The sequence below is a fragment of the Apodemus sylvaticus genome, chromosome 18 (assembly GCF_947179515.1).
Source record: "Apodemus sylvaticus chromosome 18, mApoSyl1.1, whole genome shotgun sequence".
Taxonomy (NCBI): Eukaryota; Metazoa; Chordata; class Mammalia; order Rodentia; family Muridae; genus Apodemus; species Apodemus sylvaticus.
The window spans coordinates 22,100,362-22,124,881 of NC_067489.1; the positions used below are offsets into that span (position 1 = coordinate 22,100,362).

The window sequence follows — 24,520 nt, forward strand, 5'->3', positions numbered from 1 at the left end:
TAAAATAGCAGCAAAAGGCCTAAGACAGAGCGTAGGACTTGGGAATGCCAGAGTTTCTTACCATCTGTGACTGAAGCACAAACCAGAACGTGTGCATGGATACAGAGAACAGCTTGTAAGGCTTTGGTAGCAACTGAGGCAAATATGGAAGGATTATGAAATATGAAATTAATTTATTAATGAACTAGTTTCAATATTATGCCTACACCAGGAAAGGTTTTTTTTCCTTGAAGTTCAGCTTCATGGCATGGGTTAGACATAGCGCAGAGGAAAAGTTACAGCAATGGCCAGATTTTAGTGTCATCTGGAAAGTTGAGTTCCCGGTGCGGTGTGGATCCAGGGCACCCATGTAGAACAGGGAATGATAAGATGTTAGAGGTCGTAAGGATGAGTTTACAAAGCTACTAAAGGCGCAGCTCCATTAACCCGGTATGTGAACGCCGGCGATATTTACCCCTCACATTCTCACATTTCCTCTTCTCTCTGAGGCACGACTTTCCTTTTGTTCCTCTTAATGATCCCAATAAGGACGGTTATGACGAAAGGCAGGAAGACGAAGAAGCCCAGGATCACCCAGCTGTCCTCATGCTTACTCAGGCGCTTTGCAGTCAAATACATGTCTGGAAAGGAAACGCCAGAAAGGACAGGTTGACCTGAGTTGTGTTAACCTCACGTGTGTGACACGGCTAATACTTTGGCAAATGATACATTTTCCATAGGGTTTTTTTCTCCCATTGATATTTTCTACATATTTATTTAAATATTCTGGTGCTGTATACTTGCTTGGAATGAAGTTCACTTCATGTGGCTCACTGGTAATACCAATAATTCAAAAGATACCACTGACCAACCTACCTATACCCCAGAGCTCTAAACTCTTCTAGAAAGGAGGAAAAGATTAAGGAGGAAAGGAGTCCCGTGTCCACAGCAGCATATCTGTGGACATGGACAATGGTTGTGTATTTCAAACACTGCAAAAAAAAAAAAAAAAAAAAAAAAAAGACACTGAAGGAAGGTTTTCCTCACAGAGTCACAAGTTCTGGAAGAACCAGGTCTGCTCAACCTGATTCAAACTCGTATTTTAAGAATAACTTAATAGTAACTCTCATTTAAATATTGAAGAATTCACTGTTAATAAAGCTTAAGTGAACCGCCAAGAGAAATTTTGTTATAAAACTTTTATCCCCTGCCTTGCTAGATAAGCTTCTCTCCATGGATGAACACATTTTATAAAACCGTGTCTTTTCATGTAGTATTAACATTTTATGCGAACAAGAACTCCTCTTTGTGCCTACACCACCTCTGTGTGCAAGTGCGAGCTATCTTGGAATAAATACAACCAAAGCAGTGACAGATTCATGCAATGAAAGATTTATGAAGCTGAAAAAACAAAACGGAAGGAGATCTCAGAAGACAGACCACCTTTGCTCATGGATTGGTAGGATCAATATTGTGAAAATGGACCACTGATCAAAAGAAATCTACAGATCAATGTGCTCTACATCAAAATCCCAAAGCAATACTTCACAGAAACTGAAAAAAAAAATCTTACATTTCACAGGGAAATGCAAAAGTCATAGGATAGCCAAGATAATATTAAAGAATTAAAAAAAAAAGTCTGCTGAAGGGATTATCATCCCAGATTTCAATTTATGCTACAAAGCTAGTGTAATAAAATAGCCAGGGAATGGTGTAAAATCAGACACTTGGGTCAACGGAATAGAACTGAAAACCCAAATCCAAGCCTGCACTGCTACAGGCACCCGAGTGTCTACGAAGAGACAGGACATGCACACTGGGTAAGAGACAGACTCTTCAATAAGTGGCGCTCTTCAAGCTGGGTAAGTACAAAATAAAGACTAGTTCCTCATCTCTCCCTCTGTAAGAATTAGAGTCTAGTGACTCCGATGGACAGAAAACTTCAACAGAAATCCTTATCCTGTGCATCCGGCAGAAGAAGAAGAAAAAAACAAACAAACATGGTGACTAGGTTTGAACTTGTTGGCCTGAGAAAGGACTTCCTGAACAGGAGCCCAGTGATGCAAATGCCCGGATGAACAATTGACAGACGGGACCTCGTAAGACTGAGAAGCCTCTGAACAGCCAAGGTGCGGTGGTTTGGGTTTAGCGGCAGCTTACAGAATGGGGATGCCTTTATCAGACTTATGTCAAACAGGAGGTTCCTATCTAGGATATAGAGAGGACAACAAACAAAAAAACAAACAAACAAATGCCCCCCCCCCAACATAAAGGAAAACCAGCCTAACTAAAAACTGGAGCGTAGACCCAACCAGAGTTCTCAAAAGACAAAACGCAAATGGCTGAGAAACATTTTTTTTTTTAATGTTCATCCTTAGCCATTAGGGAACTAGAAATTAAAACTACTTTGTGATTCCATCCTAGTCAAAATAATCAGGAAAACACCCCTCCCATGCGTACATGCAAATGATGATAAATACTGGTGTGGATGTAGCAGGAATATTTATCCACTGCTGGGAGGAAGGCAAAATTGTGCAGCCACTGTAAAAATCAGCAAGGTTTCTCAAAAAAAAAAAAAAAAAAAAAAGCTAGAAATACATCTGTCCCATTATCCAGTTCCACCAATCCTGGGCACATACCCAAAGGCCTCTATTCTACCACGCTTGGTCATCCATCTTCATTACCACTCTACTCATAATATCCAGCGAGTGGGAAAAGCTAAACATCTATTAACTGGTGAATGTAAATAAAAATGTGGGGTGGCTACACAATGGAATATTGTTGAGATGTTAGGGAAAATGAAACTCACAGGGAAGTGGATGGAACTGGAACTAACCATTCCAAGTGAGGTAACCCAGACCCAGGAAGGAAAACATTCAAGGGTATTGGATTTTTTTTTTCTTTTTTTTGGAACAGCTAGAGAAGTCAGGAAATTAGTAAAGGGCCACAGGAGGGAGATAAAACACAGTGATTAAAGGGTTAAAGAGGAATAAAGGAATAGGAAGGGATATAGTAGAGTGGGGGATGGGAAGGCAGGGTAGGGGAGATACAGGGAGGGACAACTAGCACTAAGGATTTCTTGAGAAAGTCATGGAAATTACTACTGTAGAAGTTTTCTAACACACACACACACACACACACACGCACACGCACACGCACACGCACATGCACACGCACACGTACACACAGCCCAGAGTTTAAATAGATTTATGCAAGAATGAGATAATAACGCCTCCACGAGACACCAGAAGCAAACGAATAAAGTTTGCTATCAGGAGTGGGCTACCTCTTTTGGAGTTTTTGGCCAATGAGCCGTCACAGATTCAACAAGCATTGCAGGCTTTGGTGGATGCTCCTGGCTACCCCCTAGAATGCGATGTTGGGACCCTATTGCTGAAGACGTCACATAATTCAATTATGGGATGTAACAATGTCAATCTGTTGCTTCCTAGAAGTTCTGTCTCTACTGGAAAGTGTTCGCGGTGCTGGAAAGCGCTGTGCACATGACTGCAGGAAGAGAAGCAGGCATTAGTCTCCCCCGCCGTGAACCATGAGCGCTCCAGTGCTTGCCTTGGCAAGGAAACGGGGGCTGGCAATGTCACAGACCCTGGAGGGGACCCTGCCATCACTGGGACAGGAAAAGAGAGAGCTCAAAGTTGGGCGAGTACGGTGTGTGAGCACAGCCAGAGGAACTCTAACTAACACAGTTAGGGTCTTTCACTTTAGCCTGGGCAAACCTCAGACTTGTAGCAATTCCCCTGCTTCAGACTCCAGTGTGTTAACATTACAGTCATGTGCTCTAACTATACTTGTTTAACAGATTGTATTCATGCTCTGATCAACCCCTGACTCTCCCATAAAACTTTTTACAGTATCCTGGAACCTTTCATTTCATGTGCTATGTCACGACCATGTTTCAGTCATCGTTATTTTCAAATATGTGATATATAAATAAATTTATTCATCATCCCTTGGTATGGCTACTTCAGGCCAATGTAGCTAACACCATTGCTTACTGGGTAATATACTTTCATTATTAAACCTCCATGTTATTGTATATGTAGACTTTCTGGAATGTGGATCTCAATATTATTTCTTCTCTAAGCACCTATAATATCCTTGTGGAGGGAATGTATGAAGGAATGAATGATTGAACTGGCAAGTAACTTATGATACTTCTTTTATTCACCATAGAAACAAGGACACTTCGAGCATGTATTCAGAATGTGACTGAACGTTATTTCCAAGTAGGAATGCATTTATATATTTTGCTGTACCTTTTTCTAAGTTTCATTCAGAATGAACAGTGTATTCCAGAGTTGCTTTTTAATAATGTTTAGTTTTAATCGTATGAATTATTATTATTAATATTATTAATCTATGTGTGACTTTATAAAATTTACTTAATGACATTTATTAAAACTAAGAGTACAATTCTATTTCCGTTGACTTCATTAAGTTGGTTGAATGCCTCTGAGAAAATTAATTACAAATATGGTACCAAATTAATTTATTTGTAATTGGACTGTGAAAGATTTGACTAAGATGTCAAAATCATCATCATCATCATCATCATCATCATCGTCGTCGTTGTTGTCATCATCATCATCACCACCATCATCACCATAACCATCACCATCATCATCATCATCATCATCATCGTCATCATCATCATCACCACCACCACCATCAATTATTGATTAATACCACAGAGAGCAACACACTACTTGCTTTGGAAGTTTATTTTCACTGACCAGTTCTGAGAACGTTTCCATCGTCGATGCTGCCCCCTGGTGATCCAATCTGTAATTTACAATCTGGAGGCCTGTAGTCAGGAAAGCATTGGCAATTACCAAAGTTATTACATATCTAAAATGGAAAAATATGCAGTCATTTTGAATCATCTTAGTACTTAGGTCTGATATAAGTGACTGAAATACATTGGATATTTTTAAGGTTTTTGTAGCTATAGAGTATAAGGAGTGTGTTAGAAAAAGTCATTTAAACCACAGTGGCAAAAGCAAAGGGCATAATGACCACAATGTGGAAACACATTTTAATTCCTATCGTCTATATTTAAAAAGTGCTTTATCTCCTCTGATAATCTTCTGAAACTGAGATGTAATACATTTATGACATACATGCCAGTCTGTACTTTCTATTGCCGTGATAAACAACATGACTAAAAGCAACTTGGGATGGGGAGGGTGTATCTGGGCTCCCACTTGGCAGCTCAACCCTGTCAGCAGGAGCTCGAGGCTGGGACCTAGAAGGAAGAGCTGAAGCAGAGGCCACTGCTGCCTGTCCTGACCCTGTGGCTTGTTCAGTGACTTATTTTACACAACCCAGGACCGACCCCCTGCCAGTGGTGACATCGCCCACAGTGGACTGGGCCACACACGCCAATCATTAGTCAAGAAGATGCACTGCTGACTTGCCTATAGGACAATCAGATGGAGGGGGTTTCTCAGTTGAGGCTCCCTCTTCCAAGTTAACTCAAGGAGCCAACAACAACCAAACCGACCAAACAAAATATCTAACCAAACCAAACAACCAAAGCAACAACCAACCAAACCAACCAAACCAAACCAAACCAAACCAACCAGCCAAACAACCAAACCAAGCCAAACAAACTAACCAACTGACCAACCGACCAAACCAACCAACCGACCAACAGCAGCAAAGCAGAACAAAACCAAAAGAACAAAACTAACTAGCATATGATCTTTACGTTCATAGAGATGAATCAATCATTTTCACAAATATCTTTTAAGAATACTTTGATCACTTGTAATGTGTGTGATGTGTGCACACGAATGAGGTACCCAAGCAGAGCAGAGGCCTCTGAGCCCCTCCCCTGCAGTTTGAGCTATAGGATGCTGTGGGTCAATGGCTGTGGCTGAGGAGCTGAACTCAGGTCCCCTGAGAGAGAATGGCAAGCCTTACCTGCCGAGTCATCTCTCCAGCCCCTAAATAAGCCTTTTAAAAAGATTCAATTTTAAAGTATATTTTATTTATGACAAAATCCTACTTATACTTTTTTAAAAAAGCTTTTCTTTTTTATTATGTTTTTCTTTTTAAACGTTTTTAAGTTTCAGTATATTAATATTCAGTGTATTTTGATTGTTTCCCCTTCCTTTAACTCCTCCCAGATTCTATACATCCAACTTCATGTTCTCTCGCTTCCTCTCCCTCTCTCTCTCCCTCTCTCTCTCTCTCTCTCTCTCTCTCTCTCTCTCTCTCTCTCAAAAGAATTAAAAAAAAGAATAAATAAATAAGAGAAACATGCCAGACAAAACAGAAAAGCCTACCCCATTCCCATAAAACCCCAAACTCGGGAATTTATTTGTCTTGGTCAACTACATGGGGCCTGCCCTGTGGTACAGGTGATGTCTTTAGTGCCACTCTTTTGAAGAAGAAAAGATTGGCCAGGAGGGATCCGTTACAGAAATAGGTTCTTAGGGGTTGGACGCTGTGTTCACCTCTCTCTCCCAGTCCTGAGACCCCATCTACCCAAACCTGTGCTGGTCCTATGAGTCAGTCCTGTGAGTTAATGTGTGGATCAGTGCTCTTCTGTCTAGAAGATTCCATTCCCATGGAGTCAACCATCAGCTCCAGGTCTTACAACTCCCCCCCAACCCCCCCCCTCGACCCCAGCCTTCTCTTCCTCATAGACCCCTGATCCCTGACCCCTGACCCTTGAACCTTGAGTGGAGGGTTTGATGATGATTCCAATTTAGCATTTAGTGCTCCAAAGTTTCTCGGTGTCTACACCTTGTCCAGGTGTGGGCCATTATGCTAAGTCCCTTCTACTGAAAGGAAAAGCTTCTCTAGTAAAGGCTGAGTGAGTGAGACACGGATCTACAGATGTAGCAATAGCTTATGCTGAGTCCTTTTATTTCTGTGTTTGTTTAACAGAATAACAGTAGTCGTGTTTCCCCTAGGTCCATGGCTTTTCCAATCTCAGCTTCTGGACCACTCTTGTCAGGTATTGGTTCCATTTCGTAGAGTGGGCCTCAACTGAGGTCGGAAGGTGGATGGTTACAATCATGATGGTTGTGGCACTGCTGTATCGGCGCAGGTTTTCATGCTGGCAGACCACTGCTATAGGTCACAGGGTTTGTAACTGGGTAACGCTGATGGTTACCTTTCTGTCCAGCTGCAGAGTAGCTTCCAGCAATATGACTGATGGGCACTAAGGGAGATGTTTCTAACTGGACACCAGCTTGACTTCTCCATGATCGAGGGCATAACTAAGTATTGTCTTCAGCAATAAGGCCTTACCACCGAGATGTGAAGAGAGTCTAATAGACTTGGCAATAGCCTGTGATGTTTGGAGTGTTCATGGAACCCCTATGGCCAATGACTCAAGATGTAACCTTTTCCTGGCCCTGGACATTTTAGTCAGTGACATTAGTTGAGGCATCTGTCCCCCCATTATATGCCGAGAAACATTTAAAGTTCAGCATTCTTAGTGGCCAGGGAAATGCAAGGTAAAACTACTTTGAGATTTTCTTGTACCCCAGTCAGAATGGCCAAGATCAATAAAACATATTAGAGCATGTGTCAGTGAGGTGTGTGTGTGTGGGGGGGAGGAGAACAGTTATTCATTGCTGGTGGGAGTACAACATGGTGTAGCCACTATGAAATTCAACGTGGAGAATCTTCAGGAAGCAGAGAACTGATCTACCTAAAGATTGGTACCACTCTTAGGAATACACACAAAGGACACCGCCTCCTACTACAGAGGCACTGCTCAGCCGTGCTCATTGCTGCCCTACTCATAATAGCTAGTAACTGGAAACAGCCTAGGTGTCTGTCGTTGATGAATGGAATGTGGAACTGTGGTGCATCTACATGATGGAATATTACTTGGCAACTAGGAAAAATGAAATTATGAGAGTTAAAGGCAAATGGATGCCTTGGGGCAACCCAGAGACCAGAAACCAAATAGTACATGCTTTCTGTTAGGTATGCATGCTACAATCCAAAGAAGTATGGATGTTGGGAATCTAGTAAGGGACCAGGGAGAGGAGAGACCCTCACAAGGAGATGAAAATGAACATAGTATTTTAGAGAGAAAATGGGGAGGGGGAAGAAATAGGAAGATTAAGTGCAGAGGGGGATGGAAGAGCAGGCCAAAGGTGGGTCTATGGGGAGGACAACTAACACTAAAGCCCCTTTTAAAACCATATGGAGATCTACTATTGTAGTATGTATGTATGCATGTATATATGCATATATGCATGCATGTATGTATGTATGTATGTATGTGTGTATGTATGTGCTGGTGGGGTGTGGGGATGAGTGCAGAGCTTGTAGAGATCAGAAGAGGTTGTTGGAGCCCCTACACCTGGAGTCACAGGAGATTGTGAGGCATCCAGTGTGGGGGTTGAGAACTGAACTCAGATCCTCTGGAAGACCAACAAGCCTTCGCAGCTGTTGAGTCACTTCTCCAGCCCTCACAAATATTGCCTTATTTCTTTAGTTTGGACACATCTACTATGAACTGACATGGATACTTTAATTTCCTAACCTGGCTTCCTTTCAAGAACTGATCAACAATTTGTATGCCATTAATTTTTTCTAAAAGAAAACAGAAGCAAAAGAAAATATTAACCATGAACAATAAAATGTGGTGATCTACTACTGTAATCCAGCACTCAGATAAACCAAAGGTAGCCTGGGCTATACAGTGAGGGCTAGCCTCAAAAGTTCTGGAAGAAAACAACTCAAAGGCTTCAGGAAGTCCCTGAAGCTGAATAGATTCACTAGATCCCTTCCTGCTTAAGAGTATATATAAGCACTAAGGACCACTGAGAGACATTGTCAGACCAGCCAGGCTGCCTGGAAGAGACTTAGATCACCTGAGATACCTGGAAAGCATATTCTCAACTTGTTGAGTTGCCTGTAGACTGTGCAGTGTGTTCCAGGTTCCCAGATTTGTGAGCTGTCACCCATGCTGGGTGAGCTTTGATGATCTAGCTATCCTGAGTTGTTTCTGCTCCCAGAAGAAACCCCTCAGCCATTCTCCTGTAACTTACTCCAATAAAACCTATTGGTTCAACAAGCTAGGCTTTGGTAGTATTCTGACTCTGCCCTATCATCCTTTCTCCAGCTGAGGTGAATAGACATTTTCCTATTTCCCAGTAAAAGTATCTCACAACACCCACTGGGTCACCTCCTCACCTCCCTTCCACCCCACTCCTTCAAGATGTTAAATCTATGTGTGTCCATGTCTATTGTTTCCTGTGTGGTGTATGTGCACCCATGTCTATTGCTTCCTGTGTGGTATACGTGCACCCATGTCTATTGGTTCCTGTGTGGTGTATGTGCACCCATGTCTATTGGTTCCTGTGTGGTGTATGTGCACCCATGTCTATTGGTTCCTGTGTGGTGTATGTGCACCCATGTCTATTGGTTCCTGTGTGGTGTATGTGCACCCATGTCTATTGGTTCCTGTGTGGTGTATGTGCACCCATGTCTATTGTTTCCTGTGTGGTGTATGTGCACCCATGTCTATTGTTTCCTGTGTGGTGTATGTGCACCCATGTCTATTGTTTCCTGTGTGGTGTATGTGCACCCATGTCTATTGTTTCCTGTGTGGTGTATGTGCACCCATGTCTATTGTTTCCTGTGTGGTGTATGTGCACCCATGTCTATTGTTTCCTGTGTGGTGTATGTGCACCCATGTCTATTGTTTCCTGTGTGGTGTATGTGCACCCATGTCTATTGTTTCCTGTGTGGTGTATGTGCACCCATGTCTATTGCTTCCTGTGTGGTGTATGTGCACCCATGTCTATTGTTTCCTGTGTGGTGTATGTGCACCCATGTCTATTGTTTCCTGTGTGGTGTATGTGCACCCATGTCTATTGGTTCCTGTGTGGTGTATGTGCACCCATGTCTATTGTTTCCTGTGTGGTGTATGTGCAACCATGTCTATTGTTTCCTGTGTGGTGTATGTGCACCCATGTCTATTGGTTCCTGTGTGGTGTATGTGCACCCATGTCTATTGGTTCCTGTGTGGTGTATGTGCACCCATGTCTATTGTTTCCTGTGTGGAGTATCAACAAGAGGTATGTGAGTATACAGTTTCAAAAGTAAGATTTGAATACTACTTAGAAATTATTTAGGCTTATACAACCATTGGCAGCATTTTATGAATTAGTTTCTACTTTTTATTACTGTATTTTTAGCAACTTTGAGAAAGTCAGCTAGAGCAGACCAATACCAAATGCATCCTGTTCTATACCTTTTCTGACGACAAAGCATTTCAGACCACACATTTAGATAGCTTTCTAATAGGAAAGGTGGACAAAACCCACAATCCTAGATGGCTGTTGCCAAAACGTCTAATCTCCAGGGGGAAGGGGGGAAGGAATTAGAAGAGCAATATAAGATTCTGAATAATATAAAACTAAGGGAGCCAGTGTCCACTAGGGGAGCCAGTGTCTACTTTGCTAGCAAGACTGGAAGAAGTAGGCAGGACAAGAGACTTCCATGATCTTGGGGCGGGGCATGGGGGTGGAGATTTTAGTCCTTTAGAAAAAAGATCATCTATTTGAAAGTGCAAAGCTTTCCTCTAAATATGTACCTCTCAAAAATATTTTTCCATCTAGACTTTGAACAAGGTGTTATTATAGAATTCTATGTCTCTCATAAAAAGGAGAAAATTTTCATGACAAAACCTTTGTTCTGAAATAGAAAAATGTGATTTCCCTTGCGATAGCATGGCTCTTGTGAAATGAAGTCGACATAATGCATAGGATCCCTTATAATAAATGAGACCTCAAAGTCCCCCAAAGCCAACAAGGCACAGAATGTAGAGATTACGGTTATACAGAACATGCAAAACTATACAAAGTTCAAGATACAGATGTGCACAAAGGGAGGACGTTTCTATTTGAGTTTGCAGCATAAAAGAATAAAGTTTAGGAACAAATGTCAATTAAAAATTAATTATCCAAAGGTTGCAGTCCGTAATTCACTTTGTATAAAGTAGAAAAACAAAAAGGAATTAAAAAGTATTCAATCAGGATGGAGAGATGGCTCAGCGGTTCTTCCAGAGGTCCTGAGTTCAATTCCCAGCAACCACAGGGTGGCTCACAACCATCTGTAAGAGAGCTGATGCCCCCTTCTGGTGTCTAAAGACAGCTACAGTGTACTCACATATATAAAAATAAATAAAATCTTTTTTTAAAAAAGTATTCAAACTAAAGTGAAAGGAAATAGATAACGGGGAAATGCAAGTGGCAAATAGTTTACGATAGATGCGATAACAATTTTACTAAAATGCAAAGAGAAGCACAGTAACTTAAAAGTGAAATTCAAGAAATACACTACACTTCTATTGGCGGAAGGAAAGGAAAGGAAAGGGACACATTAGAAACCTACACAAGAAAAACATATATCAAGAATATGTTTTAACTTTTTTTTGTTACTGTAGTTGAAAACACACTGGCATTGGTCCAAGAGACTCTCAAAACTATTGTCTTTGTCCCTGGTTGCTCTCAGAGGTGGAGGGTAAGACCTGTCATCCAGGCCTTGAGAGGCTAAGACAGAAGGACCAGGCACTCCAGGTCAACCTCAGCTACATATCAAGCTCAGGGCCAGCCTGGGCTACAGCAAGACCCTGTCTCAAACAAGCAAACAAACCACGCTTCATCTCTAGCCATCAGTATAGACCTATAGGCAATAAAAGGATAATAAATATATGAAACATGTTCAAGAATTGTTGATCTAAGACTGATTCCCCAAAAGGAAAAAAAAATTCATGAAATGCATGTGAACAGAAAAACAATGAATTCTTCTATATCAAGTAACAGCATTATATAAATGTTTATTTTCGAAAAAGAAAGCATTAAGCCCAGTTTTATTCTCTCATAAATTAGATAAAAATTTTTAAGAGAAAAGTATCAACTTACATACAATCTATGAAAACAGAAAGGGAGGAGATTCACCCTATCTGGCTAGCTTTAACTTAGTTCCCAGGCCAGACACCATGTACCATGATGGGAAAGCTCAACGCCAATACTACTCCACACGGAGTGGAGAAATCCTCACAAATATTTTCTCCAAGGTTGTCTGGTGCAAACTTTAAATATGTAAATCAGTTTCTTATGGTAATGGATCATGGGAATCTGGGATTAAAAATACAATGCCACCCACACATGTACACACAGCGTGTTATTCATGAACTGAAGGTTTATGAATATGATTTAAGTTAAAAAAAACTAAAAATCTGATTAAATAAAATATTCAAATGTATAGAAATGGAGTGATAGTTCACACTCATGGAACAGTATTAGGATACTGGATTTTACCAGTTGAACCATAGAATCAACATAAACCCAAGCCAAGTCCCAGGCAAGCTATCTCATGGATAGCAATACACAGATCTGTCAAGCTATATTATATATTTAAAGAAAAAAGTGTGTAGAACAACCAATACTTTTCATTGTTGAAGAAGAGCTAAGATGGATAGCTTAGTTTTATGATCCAGATAAACTAAAAAGGCACAGTAACCATTAAATTGCGCTACTGATAAGGAAATAGAAAAATAAACCCAAAGAACAGGAAAGGAAGTCCAATATTAGAGCCACTTAAGTTAGTTTTCCTTTAAAAATGTTTTTTTTTTGAAACACAATACATATATAGTGATGGATAGGAAACAATACAAGTAAACATGAATGAAAAAGTTTTAGCAAATTCAAAAGGCCAAAGTAAAATAATTAAATAAATAATAATCTATTTCTAAAAGTGTGCCCAATGAAGGAGAATATAAAAACATTTAATACTATCTACTGTTCTCTTTTGCTTTATTAAAAGTACTAAGGATAAAATATTGAGAGAAAACCCTAACAGAGGAAGGCCACAGACCTTGCCAGCAGTCACAGTTCCAGAGAACTCAAGCAAAGCAGGAGCAGGCTCTGCCATGCTAAGCCTTCCTTCCACCCACTCCAAACCCAACACATCTAGAAATTATAAAGCTGAATGCAGATAAACCTGGATAATTTCAAGCTCAATCGCCTTCTGTTGATGATACTACACACTGGTTTGCTTTTAGGAAAATAAGGAAACAAAGACCCTTCTCACCCCAAACCGGTAAGTGCTGAGAAAATCAAGCCCAGCGCCCAGGCAATGGGAATTTTACACTACCAGATTAAAACAGAAATAAAAACACTTCCGAAAATAAGTGAAGCATCCAGTTCACTTCACAGCATTAGACTAACTCATTTCGTTTTCTCATATTAAGCCACTAGACATAGACACATCTTTAAAGAACAACATGGCTGTCAGTTCTCCAGAACAGGGCACTGGCTTTGAGTCACCGGTGCCTCAGTAGTCCGAACTGTGAAACTACCTACAGAGCCACTTACCCCGTTCCCTTTGCATTTCTTGGTGGCGTTGCAGTCGTTTCCAGTGAAATTAACTTCTTTGCAGGTTCCATTTATGCAATACTAAAATTAAACACAGAATATTTCCCAGTCACAAACGTCATGTAAAGCAAGAAATGCCACCATGTGTTACCCATGCATAAAAGACATTCAAGACCTGCTCACCCATTTTTTTTTTTGCTTTGATTCTAATACGAACATTCTGGCTTTCTAATGTAATCCCCTCAACAGCAATGGTATCAAAGCAATAGCCATAAGTGTCTGCTCAGAGCTGATGGAGATCACATGTGGTTTGGATTTTGATTCCTACAGCTTAAACTGTCTGAAATTCTCACTGCATTTCCTATGCTGTTAATATTTGTTACGAGTAATTGGACAAAGTCAAAAGTGTCCCCTGAAGGCTGGAGAATGATTTTGCCTGTGTTTCAAATACAATTTGTAAATTGCTTTGAGTCATTGTGGTGGCATTTATTGGAATTATAGAGAGAAATAGTTTAACTTTGTTTTCTTTGGCAATGTCAAACTTTTTCATGACAGAGTGGCAACCAAACGATAATTTGGGTATATGATTATCTTGGTCTCATTTACCTTTTTTGTATTTTATTTGGAAGCTTTTTTTTTCAATTGTTAACACAAGGGGGAATTAAGTAATTCACGTATGAAAATGTCAAATGAGAATGAAAATTATCTCTTTGTAATTATTTGCTCAAAATTACCATACAACCAATAAACAAATCACATACCAAATTGCATATACCAGCTTTCGTGTGATCCTTACATTCAATATTATTTACTGAATCAGTGTAGTATTAAGTGTTCTAAGATGGATCCATTTAGATACTAAGAAGAAATAAAAGATATCCAGGTAAAATTATTTGTTTATAGACGACACAATCATATATGTAGTTGACCTCCAGTGCACACAGATTACACAAAAGATGTGTGTGTAAGCTCACACAGGCTGAGGGACTGCATACTGATTGATGTTCATGTCAAAGCATAGGCTGACAGACTGCATACAGTTGTCTATGTAAACACACAGACACCGAGGATGCAGACAGACGGCTGTGTAATTAGATCACACAGAGATATATATTCAAATGCACACAGGCTGACACACTACAGGGATGGCTGGGCTGTGCAAACACTCACAAACTGACACATTGCAAATAAATGCCTGAGCAAATGCATGATATGCAGACTGACAGACGGTAAGCTATGGCCAGGCGAGCACACACAGGCTGACAGACTGCACACAGATGTCCATGCAAATACAGCAAGACAGCACACAGCTGACTGTGCAAACAAAAACACACAGAGACTTACAGACTACACACAGATGCATGTGCAAACACACAGACTCACAGACCACACACAGATGCATGTGCAAACACACAGACTCACAGACTGCCTGCAGATTCATCTACTAGCACACATAGTCTCACATGCTGCACACTAATGCCTTTGTAAACACACACCAATTTAGGGACTGCACACAGATGCTATAGAAACAAACATGGATGACAGACTGCTCAAAGGTGCCCATGAAAACACACACTAACAGACTATGCATAGATGAATGTGCAAACACACACAGACTGACCAACTACACACAGATTCTGTGTAAACACTAACATACTATACACAGATGAACACGGAACCATACAGAGAAGGACATAATGCATACAGATTCATAAGCAAACATACACGGACTCACAGATTACATACAGGTGCACGTGCAAACACTCACCCAAACTTGATACAACTAATCAGTAAGTTCAGCAAAGTTTCAGGGTAACATTAACATAAAAAATCAGTTACATTTATACCAAAAAACAGTGGACAAGCCAATGAATATTTTAAATTTTTTGTCATAATAATGATTATTAATAATAATATAGTTACTTAGAAATTAATTTAGCCAAGAAGGGAGAAAGAGACAGATTCAGGCCCTAGACTTAAACACTGTCTCCCTGCCAGGCATGTCCCTACCCAGGAGCAAGACACTCTCTTCTACAAACTAACAACTGTCACTTTTAGAGACTTGTTTACCAAGTTCCTGCTTCACAAGGTGATCATGTTTGGCATTTTTGGAAGTTTGTGTGTCCCCACTTTCATGATGAGAAAAGCTGGCATGCTGTCCTGGCAGACACAGAGACAGGGCGCACTGCCTGGCATGAGGTGGGTCCCAGTGCTTGGGGCTCCTGCCTCACAGTCTTAAGTGGAACTCTGATCAAGTTGTCTGGGGCTACTGTCACACTGGAGAGTCTGGGCTGAAGGACACACTCTTTTGATGGCTTGCTCATCTATTTGGAGGGGGGTAGACTTCTGTTCCTCCCTCGTAGTCTGAGTGAGGGCTGCATGCATTCTCGCTGGCTCAGAACTGCCTTCCCCGTGGGTGTCTCCACGATTGTAGCTCATGTCATTAAGATGTTCTCAGATGAGAGAAGCAGGCCAGGTACCAGTGTTCCCTGATACTCCAAACTTTCCCCTCTTCTATCTGAGATGCAAACTCTTGGATGTAGCTCACAGAGGATGTTGACTGCACAAGGCAGCCAGCCCCAGGAACCAGGCTCCTCAGTATAGGTAAGCTTCCCCAGGGATCACAATCTCCTGATCTTAGTAGTCCAGAGCTGGCTTTGCAAGCAAATGCTGTAGGCCATTGTCCTGTGGCAAAAGGGATTATAAATAGCTACTTTCAACCTTACAGGGCTGTTATAGTGTTTTTTTCTGAGCTGGATCCCCTCAAGACCCTAGACTGATAAACTCTGGATTTTAGTTCTCTCTTTGTACAATGGCTACTCGAATGAAATTTGCATATATGCATACACACATGAGCTTGTCTTTGTGTGATAGCCATTAGCTGTACTAAGACACCTAGTATTGCTTTGGCTCTTCCAAACTATTCACACATTCACTCTGGTCATATACATAGACACATGATTTGATTAATATAAATATGGCTTGCAGTGAAGTAAGGGGAATTGAAAACTCAGTTTTACTATTGGAAACTATTAGGTCTAAAAAAGAACAATAGCACTTGGTGGTTAGTAGACTCTTGTGTTAAAAACATGTGGTGCTTGTTAGTTTTTTACATAGAGACTGAAAAGCATGGTGAAAGGGATGCTAAGGCTCCCTTTAATTGGCATTTAATGACATATAGGAGATGACACAAGCACCGGGTTCGAACTGATAGCCATCGTGATAATTAACATAAATTAACACAGCTAAATATAATCCCCAGTCAATTGATTACCATTTGTGGTCCACACACAGTGCCATCAGCCACGTACGCGCTGTCTCTGCCGTCTGATCTCATAGACAACCCAGGAGGTACGGACAGACACACACTGTCATGGACATACGAATACACTACGGATTGACTAGGGCTTTTATAATTCTTGTGTGGCCGAAAACAAGCTAATTTTCCACAGAGAACATCCCTGGAAATGGGAAAGCAGAAAAGTCTTCACGATCATTTTAGTTTTCAGTTATGCCAGCTTCCAATTAAGGATTGTATGGACAGTAGCATGAACGTTTGGATAACAGTATGAAACCAGAAAAATGATGCAATGGTAACAGTATTTTATGACATTATAAGATTTTTAAAAACACAAGCAGATATGCTTAAACAGGTAATTAACACTGTGGCAGTCCTGGAATGTATGTACTGAATTCACACGTGTCCGCACAACTTTACTTTCTATTACAGGTCTCAGTGGTCATCTTTCATACAGTTCAGCCAGTCTGGACCTGTGACCTGACGTTTCCCAATGGTGCCTAACCACTTATTCTTTTTGTACCTTTTGATTATGCACTATTATTTTATTATTATACACATGACTACACCACATAGAGTTTTACAATACATTTGATTTATTACTCAGATCCATGTGTACATATGTGATCGTGTGTGCATATGTGCTCATGTGTGCATATGTGCACATATGTGCTTATCTGTATGCACATGGAGGGCAGAAGACGGTGCTGGGTGTAAGTCCTCAGGTGCCATTCACCTTTACTTTTTGTGACAAAGTTTCTCACTGGCCTCAGGCTCACAGAATAAGCCTGGTTAATGGGCTAGTGTGTCCCTGGGATCCACCTTTCTCTATCTCCCCACCACATCTGGCTTTCTCCCTGTGAGTTCTGTGGCTCTAACTTGGACAGGCACTTTCCTGTCCGTGCTAGAATCTTCCCAACCCCTCTGTGACTTTTTAAAACATCCAAGTGAATTTCTGGCAGCGCTTGTAACAAGGTAATTACTCCTGTTATTGGACCCAGGAGCTGTTTCATGTTATAATAAACCAAGTTACAACAGTCCAAATCGAGCCACCGAGACATGCTCTACAGCTTTACCTGTCAGCCTTTTGGAAACAACAAACAAGATGAAGATTTCTTTCCTCTCAATTTTACGTTGTAAAAAAAAAAAAAAACAACAAATTAAATGCCTACTTTAGGATTATTGCCAACTGCAGGCTTAAAACACAACTCAATTTTAATTCTTAGTTGAAAAGAGAACTCCCAGTTTTCTGAACTTTGAAGTACAGTTCCATTCCCCAACCTGTCTCATCCTCACATGCTCATACGTCCAGTCGCAGCCTTAGGGTGGGCAAGCGCATGCGCACATGTCCAGTCGCAGCCTTATGGTGGGCAAGCGCATGTGCACACCTCCAGTCTTGGCCTTAGGGCGGGTGAGCGAGTGCGCACACACACCTGTCAGCTCGCACACTCATTTGATGAGATTGTTTTCCCACCATACAATTTGCTAGTTGTCGTCACTTAGTATATGTCTCTTGTCAAAGTACCATGACTCAGAGAAACAACTACTTCTTATATACATACTGCTGTCCGCAAGGTAACGAGTATGAGTTTTTAGAATCGCAGTTTGCCTGATTTTCACGTGGCAGATTCACTTTTTCAAAACAGGCATAGGAAGCACCTTGAGAACCTAAAACGGAAACACGTTCTTAAGTTATTATCTTTAATCCAAATTACACGCTCTTTAGTGACAGACTAATAAAATGTCACTTCAAAACGGGCGTGCATTTTTCATGCTTTGTTTGGCTTCCTTGGGCAGTCTGCCAATGTCATAACATAAAACAAAGGGGATTCTGCCCACTGCTACAAGTTACACTGTTGTATTCACTTACTTGTATCATATATCTCAGACTGGCCTTGGCCTTGGAAATCTCCTGCCTCAGCCCCTTGATGGTTGAAATTTACGCATGTCCATCTTTGTGTGTGTGTGTGTACACATGCATGTGTTTGTATATGGAGGCCAGAAGAAAATTCATATATTGTTCCTTAGACACAATTCACATTGCTTTTTAAAAAATTATTATATTTTATATGTATGATTACCTATGATATTCAATTCTCTAAACTGCTGAGCAAGTAAAATAACCAACACTAATAAACAGCCAGAATCAAATGAAGTGTTTGCCTTCCATAGCCCAAGACACCTCCATTATTTCTTCCAGACTTCAGTTTTTCTCTCTGTTGGAAAGCATCCATCTTCTTTAGATAAAATAAAGAGAAATCAACTTAAAAACACATTAGAGACAAGCAGTATGACAAGGGACATTTAAACACGTTAATGAGATTTTCAAGATTGATTACAGATGTTTTTCACAGGAATGTCCTAGGAGACATAGGCAACAGGAGAATTTCATCAACTGGAAGAAGGTACCAAGATCAGCTCAGAGGGGATGGACTATATGTTTAGATTTTTTACACTATTTCATGCTTAGATGTGGTTAGTTGCCTAAGGTATTTTAAATCTTACTTGTCATATTTAGAAATGGTAATATGACCTTGATCTTGATTTTAGTAAAGCTAGAGATGAGGATGGTTGTATGTGTTTATATTAACCATGTTTTGACTTGACTCTGCCAACCCAAACCTCCTTCCTACCTTACATGGGACTACAGGAGACTCTAGATAGCTAAGATATTCCTGGGCAAAAAGAACAATGCCAGAGGGATTATCATCCAGATCTCTTACAGAATCATAGTAATAAAAACAATATTGTACCAGAACAAACACAGACGCGCACACCAATGGGACAAAATCAAACCCAAACATGAGTATACATAACTTCATGACAGAAACAAGCACTTGAGAAAAGACAGCAGCTTCCACAGATGGTGCTGGGAACACTGGAGGAACACATGCAGAAGAATGAGACTGTATGTATCGCCCACAACCACTGGCTCCAAACGGATTGGGGATCTACCTGCCTGTGAAACTCTCAACAGTCAAACCACTAGGAGAAAACACAGGCAGTGCCTGCGGGATTCAGGGCTGGAGAAGGCCCTTCTGAGTAGGACCCCATGTGCTCAGAAACTGGAACCAACAATTGACAAGTGGGACCTCCTGAGGCTAGAAGGTTTCTGCATAGGTAAGGAGGAAGCCTACGGAATGCGAGCCTTTGCCAACTGTACATCCAGCAGAGGAATAATATCCAGAGAAAAGGGCCTCAGAACAAAGAGTTAAAAGACAGAGCTTTCTAACTAAAAGGTGAACTACACATCTGAACATAAAGTTCTTAAAAGAGAAATGAGAAAATGGGTAAGAAATGTATTTTAAAGGTGTTCTACATCCTTGATATTATATTTTATAAAAAGAAGAAGAAGAAAGAAAAAGAAGACAGGAATATGTCTGCTGGAGGAATATGTGGTGCAGGGGAAGGGGTGCCTCTTCAGGACCATGCTGAAGTATCCCTTCCCCTTGAGGTACCAGGAGTGTATTTAGGGATTAGGGAGGGGAGACAGAGAAAGGCAGAGAGAGAGAGAGAGGGAGAGGGGAAGGGGGATGAGGAGGGGAAGGGGGAGAGGAGAGGAAGAGGAAGGGGAGGGGGAGGAGAGGAAAGGGGAGGGGGAGGAGAGGAAAGGGGAGGGAGAGGGGGAGGGAAAAGGGGAGGGAGAGGGGGAGGGAAAAGGGGAGGGAGAGGGGGAGGGGAAAGGGGAAGGAGAGGGGGAGGGGAAAGGGGAGGGTGGGGGGGAAAGGGAGGGTGGGAGAGGGGAAAGGGGAGGGAGAGGGGGGAGGGAAAAGGGGAGGGTGGAGGAGGGAGAGGGGAAAGGGGAGGGAGAGGGGGAAGGGAAAGGTGAAGGGGAGGGAGAGAGGGGAGGAAGAGAGGGAGGGGAAAGGGGAAGGGGAGGGAGAGGGGGAGGGGAAAGGGGAGGGAAAGGGGGAGGGGAAAGGGGAAGGGGAAGGGGAGGAAGAGGGAGAGGGAGGCAGGCCATGAACATGTGAAGAGAAGGGGGAGGGCAATTGGGAGAGGAGGGACAGAGAGGGAAGAGGGTAAGAGAGCAAGAGAGAGAGGAAGGGACGGGCACGCCCTTTTACAGTGAGTCAGGCACACCTGGCTATTGTAACTGTGGAGCAGAGCCTAGAAGAAATGTTAATGCTTAGAAGTTAGGAGTACACAAATGAAAACTGCTGTGAGATTTCGTTCCACCCAAGTCAGAATGGTCAAGATCAAGGAAGCAAGCGAGAATGAGTGCTAGTGAGGATGTCGGGAAAGGGAATCCTCACTCGCTGTTGTGGTTTGCAAACTGGTCCAGCCACACTGATTACAGTGTGGAGAATTCTCAGAAAGTTAATTCTCAGTACATCTGCTTTGTGATCCAGCCATCCCACTCCTTGGCAGACGACCAAAACTTCACATTCTATTCCACAAACACCTTCTCAGCTGTGGTCTTTGGTACTTTAGTCATATTCATCATAGTTAGGAAATAGAAACAACCTATCCTCCAATAGGTTAATAGATAGTGAAAATCTGGTGCATATACACAGTGTAATTATATTCAGCCGGAAATGTGAAATCATAAAGTTTGTATTAAATGGACAGATCTTGAAAGTATTATCCTGAATGATGGAGCTTCAACCTAGAAAGACAGACACTGTGCGTTATCTCACATTTGTGGATCTTAGCTCCGAGTATTTAGATGTCAGTATATAACCTGTGGTCATATGTGGGAGATTTCTTTAGATGGGGGTAGAGTAGGACACAGACGCACATAAAGGAGAAATGGGAAAAGTGAGACAAAGAATTAAACTGCGAAGGGGAAGGGAGGGCGACAAAGAGAAGGGGCAGAAATGGAAGGAGGAAGAGAGAAATAATACCAAGGATGTTTGAAAAGTTCATAGAGGAACGTTATTATATGACCATTTTAAGTGACTGTATATACACATTATATATATTCATATATATACACATATATAATATGTATAAATGCATACAACCTGAAGTGATAATACTCCCCACTATGAGGCATACACTATATAACACAACCTCAATGGCCAGGCGTAGGAAAATGCCTTTGGAATTGTGGACCAGAGGCGTCAAGAAGACTCCAAAAACCACATCTGCTATTTCCATTGCCTTAGTTGCCTCCTGGAAGTGAAAGGGAAGTCCCTGTGGCTGAAAACATAGGGACTTCAGACACAATCAATCTGGATCTGTCTTGAAACCTTCCTCCCTGAGGATTGGCTCTCACGCTATCTGAAGGTTCTGTGCCAGTCACCGAGGGAGCAAAGCCATCAAGTCCCACCTAGCTATAACAGCCATGAACTGCAGCAGTGGCCAGGATAGCAAGCATCCTAAGGGTGCAACGGTGGCATCTGCCTGCATCCTGCGGTTACCAGCTGCTGTCTAATTGGACATAAGGCACTCTCAATAGAAGAGGGTTCATGCTTGATACTGCAAGCCAGCTCACTACCAGGCTGTGGAGCCATGGGAAGGACCCAGAGAATAAACTAGAACTGCCGCTATCCGAAACTACTATAATTTCTAGCTGCATTCTCAGTCCTCATCTCTAGACTCACAGGTAAGTGTACCTCTCACACCTCATCCAAGAAGCTTTTTTTGCATGAGAAAGACCGTCACAGAAATCCACAACTGCTCCAAATGCAGAGAACACTGACTGTGGTGTGCACAACCCCTAATGATACATCTCCAATACAATTCCAATACAGCCACAGCACCTAAGGCTTAGGGGACTTTGCAGAAGACACAAAGAAAGAGCCAGAGGATTGGGGCACAGGCCGTTTGACAGTCTCCTAGGCAACACCTAAGCAGGGCCCTGAACAGTGACAAAGACGGTTAACACAACAATGTTGAGGGTTCTCCCCCTAGAAGATCAGGTAATTAAAGACTGATAAGATCAATCATGGTATGCACTCACTAATAAGTGGATATTAGCTTGGAAAACTGGAATATGCAAAACATAATCCATACTTCAAATGAGGTACAAGAAGAACGGAGGAGTGGCCCCTAGTTCTGGAAAGACTCAGTGTAGCAGTATAAGACAAAACCAGAACAGGGAAGTGGGAAGGGGTGAGTGGGAGAACAGAGGGAGGGAAGGGGCTTAAGTGACTTTCGGGGAGTGGGGAACCAGAAAAGGGGAAATCACTTGAAATGTAAATAAAAAACATATCGAATAAAATTTTAAAAAAAGAATGCAAACAAAGAATATAGAAAATAAATAAAAAAAATTTAAAAAAAGACATGGAAAATCAATCTTTTTCTGTCTCAAGCTTCCTAATAATATAATTCAATCCTAAGCATTCGGCTTTGAATACATTTACACATAGGTGCAACATCAAAGGGACTCAGTAGGCTCCTCTACATATGTGCATATGCTTGAAACAATAATTAAACAAGATGTCATAAATCTGAGAGACAGAAGAGGCAATGTGTGAGGAATTGTAGTAGCAAGGGAGTGTAGAAATGATATAAATATAATGTTCACCATGAAATTATAAAAACTGCATCAGGCACAAGGTTTAAACAGAGCTACTTTATATCAGGGCAACATTCCCCCCCCCCCCATCAGTCTTTAGAAGATGACTAATAAAAAGTCCACTGTCGGGAATTGGTCATGTCTTTTGATTAGTTAGGTTCCATAGACCCCCCCCCCCCCAACATCAGAGTTATTGCCAATTCTCTTAATTACTTGCTGGAACTGAATGGGAAGACTGTTGCTGAAGATGCCACCAAACTGGTACTGACCTGGAAATTTCATCCTTACTGGCTAGCTTTAACAGTGCTAGTAGGTGAGACGCATGTTAGCAGACCAGAGACTCAATCATCATGCTTACTCAGCTGTGAACCTGAAAGCTATGCTAACAATGGTCTGGCAAGACACACCCACTGGTGCAGTAGAGGGCAAACATCCTAGGAGTAACCACAGACTTTCTGATCGGATGTAAGGTCAGTTCTGTAAGATGTTACATATATAACTGGTAACGCAATTTGTGGTAAGAGCCTGTGGCTAGACAGGCCATATTTCGGAGGAGAGAGCTTATTATGGCCGTAGTATTAAATAGGCTCCTAATGACTTGTGAATATACTCATACCCCATTTGTCTGGGTGGTTTTTCTCATGGCTCCTCCAGGACTTCTGGCCGCCCATCTTGTTGGCTGTGGCAGATTCTTCTCTTATTCTCTTTATTTAACCTCTCACCTTAGTGACGTTCTGCTCCGGGTTCTAATGGGAGGCCAATCCTTTCCTTGAGGCCACGTTGTCTTGGATAGAAAGCTCTATCATCCTAACTGCTCTCCGACCTCAAGGACCAATCATAGCCACAGGAGTCTCTGATCATTTTGGAGGAGGGTTTCCTGTTAGCTCCTTTCCACCACTCTGATCTCATTGCATTGTTAAATTGGTTGTATTTTCATACCATTTCAGTCACCCTACATATAGATAATCATGTTGGGGTACACTAAAAACACCAGTAGGCACGTAGGAGTCTTATCAGGGGTTCTCTAAAATGTTAGTTGAAGAAAAAATAAAAAAAGATGAACAAGACCAAGACAGGAGGAGGATGAGTTCAGGGTCAGCCTCGACCCTAAAACAAGACTAACTCAAAACAAACAAAACATGCCAAGAATCCTGAGCAGGAGTTCTGGGCAGGTAGCCTGGGATTGCTACTAAGCGGTAGTCCCACAGTCAGGAAACTGATCACATGTGAATGATGTCCACTCTAAGCTCTGAAAGGTTTATGTTCTCGATACTGGGTTATGAATGTGGTGGATAACAGGGAAATAAGGTTTCACAATCTATTTATTCACTATTTACATTTTAACAGAATTTAGGAGGTGTGAATAACATTTTTTTCTTAAATCAAACCTTGAGAAAA

The 24,520-nt window shown here is 41.6% G+C and overlaps 1 protein-coding gene across 1 annotated transcript in view; it reads right to left on the reverse strand.

Moving 5' to 3' along the window:
• Positions 1–465: 465 nt before the first annotated feature.
• LOC127668801 (disintegrin and metalloproteinase domain-containing protein 18) overlaps positions 466–24,520 on the reverse strand; it is a 55,447-nt gene continuing 31,392 nt past the window's right edge. The window contains exons 15-19 of the mRNA XM_052162594.1: positions 18,219–18,324; positions 16,633–16,819; positions 13,359–13,439; positions 4,734–4,848; positions 466–620 (exon numbers count right to left, since the gene is read on the reverse strand). Of these exons, the coding sequence (XP_052018554.1) occupies positions 466–620; positions 4,734–4,848; positions 13,359–13,439; positions 16,633–16,819; positions 18,219–18,324 (644 nt within the window). The remainder of the gene's footprint in view (positions 621–4,733; positions 4,849–13,358; positions 13,440–16,632; positions 16,820–18,218; positions 18,325–24,520) is intronic.